Genomic DNA, 16,543 nt, shown 5'->3' with positions numbered 1-16,543 from the left:
GCCCCCCCCCCCCCCCACATAAATTTTGTGCACGGAGCCTCTAGTCACATTATAAGGGCATGTGTAGCTTGAACTTGTGCTGGTCATATTTTAATGAGGGCTGTAAGTGAACTGTTGTTTTCTTTCCTGTATTTGTAAATTACTGAGTAGTAAATATAAGAATCAGACAGTTGCTGATAAAAATATCACCATTATCGGTGAAGCTTAGATATGTAGCATCATAATAATTCACCCTAAATTAGTTTTGAAGGCACCCAGTGTTTGTCATTTTCAGACAACTGCAGGTCTCCCTCAAGAGGACAGATCACTTATGATGTGAATGAGAGCAGACTAGAAACTGCTTTCTCTGTTCGCAGGCAGATCCAGGAACAGGAGAGAGCCGGGATGGGATTTTGCCAAACATGCACCTTGTTTTTTCCTGATTTCAGCAATCAAATGTGTCCCTGTGAAGGAGAATTTCTTTAGAACAAGTGCATATTTCCATTAGGAAACACGAAACCGGGGGAATGGTGTTGTTCTTTCTCCCTCTATTTTTTTATTTAACAACTAATTTTTTAAATTTGTTTTTGAGGAACTGGGTCAAGAGCTGAAAAGAGCAATAATCAAAAAAGATATGACCCCTGCCTTCATGGAGTTTGTATTATTGTGGAAATGTAGCAATATTCTGGAGTGCCAATACTCTGTAATTGTCTAACCATATACTACTTGTCTTTTGGCTGATGCACTTTAAAAATGTTTTGTTGATTTTTTTTTAGGGGCAACTAAGTCTTAAATTTCTTATATCTCTCCTCCTAGAGCTCTCCCCAGCCCCTCATCACAGAATATTGGCTATAAAGAATGAAATCCTTCCTTTTTACAAAGTATCTGTGGTTGCTTGTTCATTGGGCAATCATTTCTTCTTCCCATCTACAGTTTACTGACTACAGTTTTAGATCTGTAGCTGTAATGCTCTGAGTCCAGATAGTTGAAGGTTGTATTTTTGTTCCCCTTCTATATGCATAGCCAGAGTTTTGATTTTAATGACCAATTTTTATTTGGATTTTAAAGAAATAATTTGACTTAGTTATTGTTAGAAACAAAATGATAACCTATGCAACAGCAGCACTGTGGTAGAAAAAAGTATGTTTCTATATTAGTTTCTTGTTCTGGTGCTACATTTAAAAGTTGATCTTTTATTTAAAAATACTATGCGAGAACCTCTACTCTAGGTCTTCATATTAAACATGACCCCAAAAGGTGCTCAGAAAGAAGGTATTTAATGGAAATTGAACATTAAAAAAATTATTTTTCTACTGCAAATGAGTCAACCTCAGCTACTTTAAAAAGCCAATGGGCTTATTAAGCTCCTATTGTCTCTGAAGATTGAGTGCCGTTTCTGAATATGTAAGAATAAGATCCTGTTTTGGATTTCATATTCCCCTTAGCATTGCTGTTGCATTCTTTTATGTTAGAATGGAGAAGAGATAACTGTTATTAAAGTTCTTATCTCAAACATTTATGATAAACTAGAAATAGATAGTAGCAAAATAACACATTTAATTTTTAAACATAAAAGTTGTGGATTCATTACAGTTGACTTACTGAGTTATCAAACTTATTTGAATAGAAAAAAGTGGGTAATTCATCTGATTACCTGAAATTAGACAGATGTCTACTTGGAATGTATTTTTTTTGTTCTGTAGCTCTGAAGAAATATAAAGAAAAACTTGTGTCCAGAGCTTAATAAGCAAGAACTAAAAAATATTATTACCTGAACTGTACATTATATAACCTTGTTAAATATGTTTTTGTGTGCTAATAATTACGGTTAGCATAATTAATGATCTTTAACTGATAATTCATCTATCATTTATATTTTTTAATAGGTTTTACTGATTTCAGAGAGAGGAAAGGAGAGGGAGAGAGAGATAGAAACATCAGTGATGGGAATCATTGATCGGCCCCTACTGGGGATCGAGCCTGCAAGTCAGGCATGTGCCCTGACTGGGAATTGAACCTGGTTCATTGGTCGATGCTCAACTACTTAGCCACACCAGCTGGGCTGTATCTTATATTTTTAACATCTTATATGCAATACTACCAAGCTGTGGAATGAAATTGGAAACCATTTCATAGTGGGACATTTTCCTAGAGCAGTGATTCCCAAAGTGGGCGCTACCGCCTCCTGGTGGGCACTGCAGCGATCCAGGGGGGGCGGTGATGGCCACAGGTGCATTTGTTTTAACTTTTTTTGTATTACCTTTCTATTCTGAGTTCAATAAATAGTTTCATAATTTCAAACTTCAATGTTTCTAATTTACACCTTTCTTTACTATATTTTACGAAAAAGGTAGAAACATTAATACATATATCTTCCTGTTTAATTGCTACTAAAATTTAAAAAAAATTAATTTCCAGGGGGCGCTGAGTAATATTTTTTCTGGAAAGGGGGCGGTAGGCCAAATAAGTTTGGGAACCACTGCCCTAGAGTGTATATAGTATATATACTGATGAATCCTAGAGTGTGTTTTGTCTTACTTTAGTTTTGATGATATAAAGAAAGATATATTTTTAAGGTTTTCTGCTATAATTCTAAACAGGAATTTGGGTTCATTACAATGTAGTCCTCTGGGTTTTACTTAGAAGAAAAATATACTTCAACCCTTTTATATTCGTAAATTTAATATTTCATGTAGTTTTGGAACTCAAGGTAGTTCTAAGTACTTGTTAATATTATATTAATGGGAAACAATTCAAAAACTAGACATTTAAGTTTTTCGTTGTTGTTAAGGAAAAGTAACTGCACTAGAGTTATTCAGGTAGTAATTGATGCATTATGCTAGCATTTTCAATACATCCCTTCTTTTTATTACAGAGCTCCACAGGATAAAAGAATACTTCTTGTGAATTGTCCGAATAAGAGTCTTTCACAGTCTTTTGAAAATCTTCTTGATGAACCAGCATATGGTTTAATACAAGTATGTTTCTTAAATCTGTATTATTGATCTGTTAATCTGTCTCCATTATTTTATATACCCCCTACCTCTCAACTTTCTTAGTTACACAGAATGAGGCAAATGTCTCTTTGTAAACTTTATAAAATTGTTCGCTGTAATTTTATAGAAATAATAGTATGTTTTATATTGTTAGAAGCTTCTTTGGTTCTTAGTTACTCTCAAAGTATTTTTTTCCCTTTATATTTTTTCTCTGAAATTGCTTTCATTGATTAGGTGAAATATCATTGTGTAAGCTATTTTGAATTCATTAATGAGAAAATTAGGCAAAGATCTGGTTTGAATTTTTATTTTCTATTTATGTAGGTTCTAATTCCTCTTAAAATATTTGATTATATTCTTGCATTTGGCTAAAAATGTGCACTTGATACAATAAAGTTAGTTTATTTTTCACTCAGATTTGTATGTAATCTAATGAAATGGTTGTTTGTTCATTCATTTACTCACTCACTCAACAAATGTTTGAGTGCGTACTCTGTCCCGGATATTCTCTTGGTTCTTTTTTTTTTTTAATTTAATTTAATTTTTTATTGATTTTAGAGAGAGAGGAAAGGAGAAAGAGAGAGCATGCAACATCAATTAGTTGTTACACTTATTTATGCATTTATCGGTTGATTTTTGTATGTGCCCTTTTTTTTCCAACTAAGCTATCCGGTCAAAGCTCTTCTTGGTTCTGAAGTTAAGATAAGGAAGACAAGAGAGCTAACCACTGATTAAAATAAACCGTGAGGGCCCTGGCTGGGTGGCTTAGTTGATTGGAGCATCATCCCATACACCAAAAGGTTGCAGGTTTGATTTTCAGGGCATATACCTAGGTTGTGGGTTTGACCTCTGGTTGGGGTGGGTATGGGGAGTCAACCAACCAATGTTTCTCACATCAATGTTTCTCTTTTTCTCTCCCCTACCCTCTCTAAAAATCAATTAAAACGTATCCTCATGTGAGGATTAAAAAAGAAAAGTGAGGGAACAGATTTTCTTACTGTGATTAAATAATCAATAAAGATTGACTTTAAAGAAGTAACAATTTTTGCTAACTGAATAATCAGGCATTTTGGGATTTAGAAGTAACCCTAGCAGTAGAAAAACCTTTTGCTGTTTTTAGGCACAGCACTCCCCAGAACGAATTGTTTTTCTTGGCATGATTTACTAATCATATAATTAGATTAAAATATCAGCTAATATTTAAGAATTGTGAGCTTTTAAACTTAGCTACCAAATATTTTGTGTTAGGCTAGTGTGGTACTGCACGCTTCAGAAATAATGTTCTTTTGTGAAGGCAGGACTGCTAGACAGAAGAAAGCTGTTGTGGGCCACTCACCAATGGAAAGTAAGCACTGCATAAGTTTCTGATGTGCAGATTGAATGAAGCCTGCAAATCATTTTTTACCTGTAATTCAATCAGTAGCATTAATTTCCCATTTAATATACTATTTTAACCAAATGAAAAGATTGGCTTAGAAAATTAAATTTTTTCTCCTCCGAAAAAAATAATATTTTAAGATAATCTTAGACTACTGTTTTAGTGCTGATTTCCCGTCATGAGGTATTTTTATTTTTCATTTGAATTAATGCTAATATTTTTCTTTCTACTACATAGAAAATTAAAAAGGATCCTTATACAGCAACTATGGTAGGATTTTCCAAAGTCACAAACTACATTTTTGATAGTTTGAGAGGCAGCGATCCCTCTACACATCAGCGACCACCTTCAGAAATGGCAGATTTTCTTAGTGATGCTATTCCAGGTTTAAAAATAAATCAACAAGAAGAACCGGGATTTGAAGTCATCACAAGAGTGAGTGGAGATTTATATTAATATAGCTCTTATATTTTAACCAGAGGAATGTTTTTAAACATGTATGAATGCTATATAAATAGAAACTCAAATTTAGTTTTATCTGCCTCTTTCTCATAATCCTTTCTTGTAACTTTCTGCTAACATATTTAACAACTAACACTTGTCTTGCCACCAAATTGTTCTTCACCAATTACTACATATTCTTTCTGTTCATTAATGTTGGATCTCTTTTTTTTTTGTTACCTTTCTTTGCTGTTATAATTGTGTTATTAGTTATTGTTGTTAATCTCTTAACTGCACCTAATTTATAAATTGAACTTTATCATTGGTATGTAAGTAGAGGGAGAAACAGTATATATAGAGCTCAGTACTATCCACGATTTCAGGCATCCACTGGGATCATGGAAACTATCCCCTACAGAAAAGGGAAGGGATATTATATACTGAAAACTATGCCAGTGAGTTTAGGTATTCAAAATATTTTTAAAAACAAACCCAAATACTAGTAGTACCCTGCAAAGTAATTCTGACATTCATGTTTAATATCATTTAACTTTTCTACATATGAGTCATTAGAGTTGTAACTATTTACAAAATTTTCCTTTCCTAGCAATAGCCTCTAAATTTATGGGTCCACCCCAAAGTGTTCCTAAAAGATCTCTTTCGGTCTATAATGCCTCCTGGAAATAAAACTTTTTTGCCTAAAGAAGCAGATTTTTTTCAAAGCTCTAATTACTTCTGGTGACCCTTTCATAAACTGCTTTAGCCACTTGTGCCCCTTTTGTATATTCAGTTTCATCTGAACACTGCAAGACCTCTTTGACCATTCCTAAGTTGAAAGCTTGTTTTGAATCCAGTTTGAGGGCCCCACTTAACACTTTGAGAGCTTATCTACTGTGGATAATTTCAGCCAGCTGGACAGCTCTGCCTCAATTTAGTATTTATTGTACCCATCACCTTGTGAACAAATCTGCTCTAACTCTTTCTAGTCATTAATCTGAACTCACATGCTGTAATAAATACTGCTCCTCCAACCAAAGCCCAACGTTCATACAGTGGGATACTTTTTAAAGAAAGTTTCTTAAATCTTATTACTAAGGTGCTTTCCATGAACACACATAAGGCCATTCCATCCTCTGGGGTTCATAGTACTTTTATTGCTTTCAGATCAAATCCTGAGGAGAAAGTTAACACCCAAGAAGTCATTCCTTGTACTTGGATTGTTCATAGGAAGAAAAGCCAATGCCATTGTCTTCCTTCTGAAGGTCACTGGATTCCTCCAGGAAACAGTGGAAGTTTTCTTTTTATTTCTTCCACATGGAAGCCACAAGATGTACTATAAAGTGACAAACCCATTTGGTGTAGCAATTTTGTCCTTAGAGAATGGATGATGTTTTCAAAAGACTTCTTGCCATTTCCTGTTTGGACTCCATTCCTCTTTGCAAGCTGCTTTCTCTTACTGGAATGATCTGATTACCTTTTAATAATAATGAAAAGATTGCTTGTTTCATTGAGTGGACAGCAGTGAATAGTGACCTGATTACCTTTTAATAAAACTGCGGCTCGGCAAACTGTGGCTCGTGAGCCACATGCGGCTTTTTGGCCCCTTGAGTGTGACTCTTCCACAAAATACTGACTTCTGTGCATGGGCCACGAAGTTTCAATCGCACTGTACATGCGCGCCCACACGTGGTATTTTGTGGTATTTTGTGGTATTTTGTGAAAGAGCCACACTCAAGGGGCCAAAGAGCTGCATGTGGCTCGCGAGCTGCAGTTTGCCGACCACGGCCCTAGAGTATTGCTTCTAATTCTGTTCCAGAGGCACCAGTCAAGACACTACTACTCTAAGGTTTTTATTCTCATGGGAATCTTTTCTTTTTAAAATAATATGGACTTTGGACCTGAATTATGGCCAATCTTTACATATCTGCGCAACAACACTTTTGAATTTGCTACAGTGCTAGGCTGCACATAGTTAGAGCATTATAAATATCTAAATTGTGGTACTTAATTAAAGGGCTTATATTGTAAATGGCATTTTTAAATTACCAACATCCGTTAATTGAATTAAAAACTGTAGAAAATACCAAGTGGAGCTAATGAATCAGTTCTGAGAGCTACAAATTTTAGTTTGGAAGAAAAACTAATTTTAGAATATGATTAATGGAATAATACGGTTTTTTTAATAATATAGCATACCATTTAGTGTGAAGGGTCTCTTATAGGAATTTACATGTTAACTGTTCTGCACTTACGTAATTGAAACCCAAAATAGCAAATGTTTTTCCATCCTGAATTTATAACCCAATTATTTGTATGTTTAGTAGGAGGAAAAATGTATGGAATATTAACTATTTAGTTCATAAACTAAATATTGGAAAACAAGGGAAGATATTAAAAATGTTAGAACATTTCTGAGTAATCATATTTTAGTTTAAGTTTCTATTACCATGATTTCATTTCACTGGTTAAAGGTATACTTTTTATTGATTATCTTATTTTAGATTGATTTGGGAGAAAGACCTGTTGTTCAAAGGAGAGAGCCAGTATCACTGGAAGAATGGACTAAGAACATTGATTCCGAAGGAAGAATTTTAAATGTAGATAATATGAAGCAGATGATATTTCGAGGGGTAAATACTTTAATATGGATTGTATTTTAAACTGCTGGTGTTCAAGATTTTTTTCTTTTTTGGGGGAGGGGAAGGGAATGAATTCCTTTTTGATGAATGATGCTTTAAAAGTGCTGAAGGACAGAGTTAGATGCTTGTGATGTCCCTGATGTCAGGTGGTATACCAGTAAGCCTAGGGAACGATATTTTTCCTTATTTCAGATGTGATGGGTTATGTGAAGAAGACATGTATATGCCCCAGTGGTAGTTGTGTTATCCAGTAATGATTTGGTTTTGAAAGACTCACCAGCCCCACTGTCTGCTATGCAGTCTGTTGTATATTCTCTGCATTATTAAGCTTTCTGGCAGCTGTTTATATCATGAGAATCCAAAAGTCAAAAACAAGATAGTATTTACTGAATTAAGCTGTTTTTATGTATAAAACTCAAATATTAGTCTTACTGTTTATTTAAATGCAAGCTTTGTGAACTTAAAGTACTGCATTCTTTTTTTACGAATGCGTTTAATATGCATGTTTTCTTCAGGGACTCAGTCATGCATTGAGGAAGCAAGTATGGAAATTTCTTCTGGGTTACTTTCCTTGGGACAGTACCAAGGAGGAAAGAACTCAATTACAAAAACAAAAAACGTAAGTAATTGTCTTTTGTATGTTCATCAAAGAAATTTAGGTAACCCACCCATAGAAATTAATAAAGGGTTTTTATTTATTATTATTTTAAAATGTTTTTATTCATTTCAGAGAAGGACAGGGAGAGAGAGATAGAAACATCAATTATGAGAATCATTGATCAGCTGCCTCCTGCATGCCCCCTACTGGGAATCTAGCCTGCGACTCGGGCATGTGCCTGACTGATCTGTGACCTGGTTCATAGGTTGATGCTCAACCACTGAGCCACTCTGGCTGGGCAGTAAAGGGTTTTTAGATGACTATTTAGGATATGTAGACTAGGATATGAGAAAGTCATTTTATTTTTATCCTTTTAATTTAAAAATTATGCCCACCAGTGCAGGAGCATGAGGGAGTCCACAGATTGTGTTTGGAGGTATCGTTGAGCTCACTGAGTAGACACCATGAGCAAAATTTACTCTCTTGAGTAAAAAAAAACAACTATGGACACGAAATTATCATTGAAATTAAATGAAGGCAGATAGCCGAAACCGGTTTGGCTCAGTGGATGGAGCGTCAGCCTGCGGACTGAAGGGTCTCAGGTTCGATTCCGGTCAAGGGCATGTACCTGGGTTGCGGGCACATCCCCAGTGGGAGATGTGCAGGAGGCAGCTGATCGATGTTTCTCTCTCATCGATGTTTCTGGCTCTCTATCTCTCTCCCTTCCTCTCTGTAAAAAATCAATAAAATATATTTTAAAAAAATAAAAATAAAAAATAAATGAAGGCAGATATATCCAAGGAATATTGCAGGGATTTGATCCCTTTATGAATCTTGTGATAGGTGAATGTGTGAAGATGGCAACTAGTGGGCAACAGAACAATATTGGAACATGGTAATATGAGGAAATAGTATCATCATGTTAAAAGCCTTGGAGCATATAAAGAATGGCTGTGTTCACCAGAGAAATCAGTTGCTTCTACATGTCCCCTCTCCACAGCACCTGTTTTACTATAACATAAAAATTGGGTTGTATGCATTTTCATAGTGAACTTTTATTATAAACTTTGTGGTAGTAAAAAATATACTATGAATACCACAGTTACTTCAAACCAGAAACATTTATTAGACAGACCTCGTTGTAGTTATGTACAAATATTTTGAATACTTGAAAAATAACTAATTAGGTTTGGATTTTAAAATACCTCATTTATCTAGATTTATTTTTGTTATTTATTATGAGATTATAAAATAGCTTATAAAAAAGTGTATTTGCTATTTAGGTTAATTACTTTTCATTAATTTTTCTGTGCTCTTGTAACATAAACTGATCTTTCATTTTTTTTTGGAAGAGTGTTTCTATTTTTAAATAATCTCTCAGATTTGAAAAGAAACACAGAACAACTTTCCAGGTATACTCTTATTATTAGTTCATCAGTCTAGCCTTTAGTTTAAAGCTCACTCCTAATCATTATGTGCATATTCAAACTCTCAAACAATTCTTTTCAACTTTTTTTGCCAGTTTTTCTAAGACATTTTTACATTAACAAGTTTATGTGGTAAACTTGTCACATTTTAAAAAGTCTGTAGATTTGTATTTGTAATTACTCAGAAACTTTCATGGTTAAATACTTAATGACTGGAATAATTTTAGGTATGATATTAGGGATTAAGGTAAATGTTTCCTTACAGTCATACCTAAATTATTCTAGTAGTTTAAGCAAAATTTATGACATGTATAAGGTTGTTTTATTTTTCCTTTGTTTTCATAACTTTAAACATTTCAGTATCATTTATAAACTTGCATCTCACTAGCATTATAAATGCTTTGATAAAATGTTTGTAGAAAAGCTCAATTAAAATTTTTAAATAAAATGTTCAAAGTAAGCTGTTTTTGGTGTAAAATTGTTTTCTATAGTGATGAATACTTCAGGATGAAACTACAGTGGAAATCTGTCAGCGAGGAACAAGAGAAGAGAAATTCGAGGTTAAGAGATTATAGAAGTCTTATTGGTAATTTTTTCTTAATTTTGGAAGTGCACGAGAAAGGTTTACATTAAAATCTTGATAAGATTTAAGAAATGAATATTTATGTTATAGAATTGGGACTCAAAAGAGAAATCAGAATTCAAGAGTACATTAGAATGTGTTTACTGTTCTTTAAATCAATTAAAAAATATATATTTTGATTTCAGGGAGGAAGGGAGAGAGCTATAGAAACGTCAGTGATGAGAGAGAATCATTGATCGGCTGCCTCATGCACCCCCCCCACTGGGGATTGAGTTGGCAGACCAGGAATCAAACCGCGACCTCCTGGTTCATAGATCGACGCTCAACTACTGAGCCAAGCCAGCCCGGCAGTGTTTACTATTGGTTTTTCCTCTTCAAATAGCTATATGAAGTTAGTATATTTATAAATACTGATATATTTTATATTTTAATTTCAAAATGTGAATTAGTAAAAACAGTATTTAACTTTACTTGCTTGTTGAATTAAAATTATTGTCTTATTTTAAAAAGTTTATTATGAAAAATTAGTAACTGTAGATGAACAAAGAAAAAATTAAAATTGGTTTGTTTCAGTCATCCAGAGATAACTGTGTTTAAATAGGCTTTGGTTTATATTCCTCCAGATATCCTCTAAATATGAGTATATTTAATTTTTTCATTAAATGACTCCAGATAGATCAAAAATTTTGGTCAATTTTTGCAAATTGAGTATTAACCTAAAAAGGAGATGAATGATAGAATTTTACATTAAGAGAATTAGATTTATTTTTAAATAGTGAATACTGGGTTGTGCGACTCTCATGATAAAGGCCAGGTTGGAAAAGTTATTGAAGGAATGCATAGCTATAGCTGTACAAGAATTTTTTTGATAATCACGATATTTTAAACATTCCCATATTCATTCAGTATTTACTTAGTGCCTATTATGTAGTAGGTTCTCCTAGGCATGGGGATAAATCAGGGAACAAAATAAAATTCTTTAAGTAGCTTTTGTTCCTGTGGGGAAGAACAGACAGTAAATAAGATAAGAAGCAACATATGTGGTATGTTAGTGATAAGTGCTAAAATAGAAAAATAAGGCAGGAAAGATGTTTAGGAATTTTATGTGTTGTGTTATTTTAACTTGGGTGATCAGAGGCGGCTCTTCTTGAAAAGGTGATATTTGAGTGGAAACTTGAAAAAGGGATTGGTGAACTATGTAGATACCCAGGTGAAGGGCAATCCAAGCAGAAAGAAACATGTGTTAGACTTGTTTCCATCCCAGGGTCTTGATGTTCGAAGTACAGTGGAGAGGTTAGGGTTGCTGGAGTGAGGTGGGTGGAGTATAGAAACTGATGAGGTCAGAGAAGAAATGATGGATGTGGTAGAAGATAACGTGTTGGATGCTTGAGAAGAGAGAAGAAGTTGTACAGTAGTTCTTCAGTCTTAAATTTTTAGCTACATCAAGTTGGACGGAGAGTTGGATTTATTTTTAACTTAAGTACTCATTGTCTTTCTAGAAATAGTTTCTAGAAATACTTTCCTTAGGAAATATTTTTTTAATTTTTTTTTTTTTTGTATTCTGCTTGGCAGAAATATACAAGAGGAAAAAGTACAAATGACTTTACTGTGTTTGAAACACCTATTAAGTCAGATAATCTGTATTGGCATTATGGCTGTGTAAATTGTGCTTAAGTTAATACTCATTATGTACCGCTTTATCAACTGTAATGTGAGACTGAAATATTTTGACATTTTAAATGAAATTTTACATTTATAGCATTTTTGTATTGCTATTTCTTATTTCACAATTCTATAGATATATGCTTTCTTCATTAAATCTCATGTAGTATAACAGAAAGCTAGAATATTGATCTAATACATTCTAAAAATGTTCTTTCAGAACCTAAACTGGTCATCTTCTATTGTTAGATTCTACTCTGTTATATAATACGCTCCCATTTCTCCACAGCTTTTAAACCGAATTGGTTATAAAGTACATTTATCATTTTGAGTTTTAAAAAATTTCCAATTTACTGAGGGATTTAGGTTAGAGAAATGCTCTTTTTAGTTGTAAAGTCTTTCCCAAGATGCATTTAATAGGTTCGTGAATTGAATTGTCAGTATAACTTGGGATACTCTTGTGATGTTTCCAAATCTGTTTTTGAATGTTATGAAGTTATTTCCAGTAAAATGTGGATTTTCATTTTTTCAAAATTAAAATAAATTGCTTACACTAACATATAGTCTGAATAATGTACATATGAGAATAAGGAAATAATTTGTCCTGAAGATGATTATGGAACATGATAAAGAAACTGATACTACTTCTCATAATTAATGAAGCAGATATGAATTAAACAAATCTCTTTGATTACGCTTGATAGCATAGTAGCTTTTTTCATTACTGTTTTCAAATAATACTGCCTAATTACAAGCATCATGACTGGCATTTTTATTGCTAACTAATGTGAATTACTACCTAGTGTTGCTTTTAATTAATGGGAAATATTGTCTATTATTCAATTAAAAGATTTCTGTGTTTAGATAAAAATATTTAAAAACATACTCATGGATAGGTAGACTGATTTTTGAAAATGATTCCAAAATGCTACTTTATTGCATACCTGAAATGGAATTTGATTAATTATTTTCATTTAGTAAAGGCTTGGTGAGAGAGTAAAGTTAATAGCAAGAAAAATAATCCTGTACTTATAAGATGTGAGCTTTATAAAAATCTGTTTTTTGAAATGTTTCATATATGTGATTTTCCTCCTCAGAAAAAGATGTTAACAGAACAGATCGAACAAACAAGTTTTATGAAGGCCAAGATAATCCAGGGTTGATTTTACTTCATGACATTTTGATGACCTACTGTATGTATGATTTTGATTTGCATAAGTTCTACTCTAATATTCTAATTTAAAAAGATTTAGAATATTGATCTAATACATTTAAAAAATGTTCTTACAGAACCTAAATTGGTCATCTTCTATTGTTAGATTCTACCCTATTGTATAATAACTTCCCTATTTCTTCACAAGTATTGATTTGAGCATTTTTAATACTGGCATAGCTCAGTGGTTTAGCATCAGCCTATGAACCAGGAGATGAGGGTTTCATTCCTGGTCAGGCCATGTGCCTGGGTTGCAGGCTCGATCTACAGTATGGGGCATGCGGGGGGTGGTTGATCAGTGACACTCTCTCATCATTGTTGTTTCTAACTATCTCCTCCCTTCCTTTCTGAAATCAATAAGAAAATATTTAAAGAAAATAGAATTTCAATTTATTAACCTGTTAGACATATGTATGTAATAGTCCTGTGACCTAATTTTTATAGGGATTGTTCTACACGGCACTGGAAACTTACAAGGCTATGGCTCCCAAATGGGGCACTGAGGAGCACTGTATTGTCTTAGCAAACTCATGGGGACAACATGGGATATTTTAAACTTTTCAGGGAAATACTGTGACATATATAGGACACAGCTCTAACTACCATCTGAAATAGGATTTCAAATTAGATCACCACATTACTTCTGGTGAGTTACACATATATATAAGATTTTTTAAAATTGATTTTTAGAGAGAAGAAGAGAGAGGGAGAGAAACATCATTGTGAGAGGGAAACATCAATTGGCTGCCTCCTGCATGTCCCCTACAGGGGATGGAGCCTGCAACCCAGGCATGTACTCTTGACTGGGAATTGAACCAGCAGCCTTTCCGTGCATATGACGATGCCCAACTGAGCCACACCAGCCAGGGCTGAAGTTATATCTTTGTTAAGCCATGTTTTGGCTGTGATAAGCAGTACTGGTGAAAATAGATTAGGAACAGGAATGAGGATGGCGGTATCTAATTGGATTTCAAGGTTTGAGAAGTAGTGTAATGCCCAATAGATGCTAATGTCATAGGGCATAAATACTTAGGTTGTTTGGGTCTAACTACTTAATAAATGGAAATGTTAGTTGTTTCTTTGAGCCATGGGATACCTTGGAAAAATTTACTGAGATATTAAGGGTTCTGTGAAGTGAGAAAGTTTTGGAACCTTTGTTTGATATGCTTTCTCCCTTATTAAAGAATGTATTGATTTGATAGACAAGCAGTGCTGATAACTCTGTAGGGGCATGTAGAACTTTACTTTCTTTTCATGGTAAGGGACTACATGCCCTATAGAGTTATCAGCACTGCTTGTCTAATATAGTTTCAAAAATGGGTTGAAAACACTAGTACTGTAGGTCAGAGTTGGGGATTGCATGGGGAAGAGATGCTAAGGAATATATAACCTAAGAAACCAATATATTAAAGGGGAAGTGAACTTGAGCTATTTCTTTAAAGGACCAACAAATTTCCTAAGCATCAAGCTTTAAGTAAGTTTAAGCAATGGGACATTTCTGAGTATACCTACCATGAGAGGGATTCCAAGTAGAGGATAGTAGAAATAGATATTTTCCAGATTACTTTAATATAGCTAGAAACATCTTTTGGAGAAGGTAATTGGATATTTGGTATGTTAAACCCAAACGAACCTTGAATTATGGGTACATTTTATTCACCATTTGTATCTATGTGAATTCCTCCTGGCTTCTTATATGTATACTAGAGGCCCGGTGCACAAAATTTGTGCACTCGGTGGGGAGGGGGAGCTCCCTCAGCCCGGCCTGTGCCCTCTCGCAGTCTGTGACCCCTTGGGAGATAATGACCTGCTGGCTTAGGCCTGCTCCCGGGTGGCAGAGGGCAGGCCCAATCCTTAGGTGCAGCCCCTGGTTGGGCTCAGAGCAGGGCCGACTGGGGAGTTGGGGCGCCGCCCCCTGTCATGCACAGAGCAGGGCAGATTGGGAGGTTGTGATGCCACCCTCAGTCACGCTCAGGGTAGGGCCGATTGGGGGTTGGGGCACCGCCCCCTGTCACACTCAAGGCAGAGTTGATGGGGAGGTTGTGGTGCCACCCCCTGTCACACACAGAGCAGGGCCAATCAGGAGGGTGGGGCGCTGCCCCCTGTCACGCACAGAGCAGGTCCCATCAGGGGGTTGGGGAGCTCCCCGCTGTCACGCACAGAGCAGGGCCCATCAGGGGGTTGAGGAGTTCCCCCCGTCACTCACAGAGTAGGGCCGATATGGGAGTTGGCGCACCGCCCCCTGTCACGCACAGAGCAGGGCTGATCAGGGGGTTAGGGCGCCACCACTGTCACACTCAGGGCAGGGCCGATGGGGAGGTTATGGCTCTACCCCGTCACACACAGAGCAGGGCCCGTGGGGTGAGGGGGTTGGGGCGCCGCACCCTGTCACACACACAGCCGCGGGGCGATCAGGGGGTTTGGGCGCTGCCCCCTGTCACGCTGATCCCGGTGCCAGGAGGCCTCTCAGCTCCGCTGATCCCAGTGCTGGGAGGCATATTACCCTTTTACTATATAGAATAGAGGCCTGGTGCATGGATGGGGGCCGGCTGGTTTGCCCTGAAGGGTGTCCTGGATCAGGGTGGGGGTCCCCACTGGGGTGCCTGGCCAGCCTGGATGAGGGGATGATGGCTGTTTGCAGCTGGTCACACACCCTTCAGGGTGGGGGGTCACCACTGGGGTGTCTGGCCAGTCTGGGTGAGGGGCTGAGGGCTGTTTTCAGGCTGGGGCTGAAGCTACCCACTGCTTTTTTTTTTCTTTTTCTTTTTATTCTGGGCCAGCTTTAGCTCTGAGGCTCCAGCTCTTATGCCTTCACTCCTGCAAGACGGTATCTGGTTTGTTTCGGTTCTAATCGAAACTCTGTATCAACTCCAGCTCTGAGATTCCAGCTCCCTGAAAGCTGGTTTCTGGGGTTTTGTTTAGCTCTATGTTTGTTACAATGTTCAAACTGCAGGCTCAGAGGCCGCCAAGGTAGGCGGACCCGACCCCTTGGCGGATGTCCAACTGACGGTTTAGGCCCGATCCTGGACTGCTGGCTCATAATTGCTCACTGCCTGCCTGCCTGGTCGCTCCTAACTGCCCCCAACCCCCGCTGGCCTGATTTGCCCCTCACTGCCTCTGTGTGCTGGCCTGATTGACCCTAACTGCCCTCCCTTCTGCCCTGGTCACCCCTTACTGCCCCCCGCCCCCAGCCGGCCTGGTTGCCTCTTACTGCCCCCCCTGCCAGCTTGGTCACCCCCAGCTGCCCCCCCTGCTGACCTGGTTGCCCCCAACTGCTTCAACCCCCTGCCCTCCGTTGTCCTGGTCACTTCTCAAGGCAGGGGGTGTCCCCTCAGCCCAGCCTGCACCCTCTAATCTGGGACCCGACCCCTTGGCGGATGTCCAACTGACGGTTTAGGCCCGATCCTGGACTGCTGGCTCATAATTGCTCACTGCCTGCCTGCCTGGTCGCTCCTAACTGCCCCCAACCCCCGCTGGCCTGATTTGCCCCTCACTGCCTCTGTGTGCTGGCCTGATTGACCCTAACTGCCCTCCCTTCTGCCCTGGTCACCCCTTACTGCCCCCCGCCCCCAGCCGGCCTGGTTGCCTCTTACTGCCCCCCCTGCCAGCTTGGTCACCCCCAGCTGC

General features: G+C 37.2%; 1 protein-coding gene and 1 pseudogene across 1 annotated transcript in view; one reads left to right on the top strand and one right to left on the bottom strand.

The window, feature by feature from the left end:
• The window catches only part of TBC1D15 (TBC1 domain family member 15), a 71,027-nt gene that overhangs the window by 35,204 nt on the left and 19,280 nt on the right, over positions 1-16,543 (top strand). Inside the window, exons 6-11 of the mRNA XM_015561328.1 lie at positions 2,855-2,957; positions 4,591-4,788; positions 7,296-7,424; positions 7,949-8,052; positions 9,950-10,044; positions 12,801-12,921. Coding sequence (XP_015416814.1) covers positions 2,855-2,957; positions 4,591-4,788; positions 7,296-7,424; positions 7,949-8,052; positions 9,950-10,044; positions 12,801-12,921 — 750 coding nt within the window. The remainder of the gene's footprint in view (positions 1-2,854; positions 2,958-4,590; positions 4,789-7,295; positions 7,425-7,948; positions 8,053-9,949; positions 10,045-12,800; positions 12,922-16,543) is intronic.
• Positions 5,376-5,997, bottom strand: LOC102755259 (annotated as a pseudogene).

This window comes from Myotis davidii, unplaced genomic scaffold (assembly GCF_000327345.1).
Source record: "Myotis davidii unplaced genomic scaffold, ASM32734v1 scaffold54, whole genome shotgun sequence".
Lineage (NCBI taxonomy): Eukaryota > Metazoa > Chordata > Mammalia > Chiroptera > Vespertilionidae > Myotis > Myotis davidii.
This window is presented reverse-complemented; position numbering and strand designations above follow the sequence as displayed.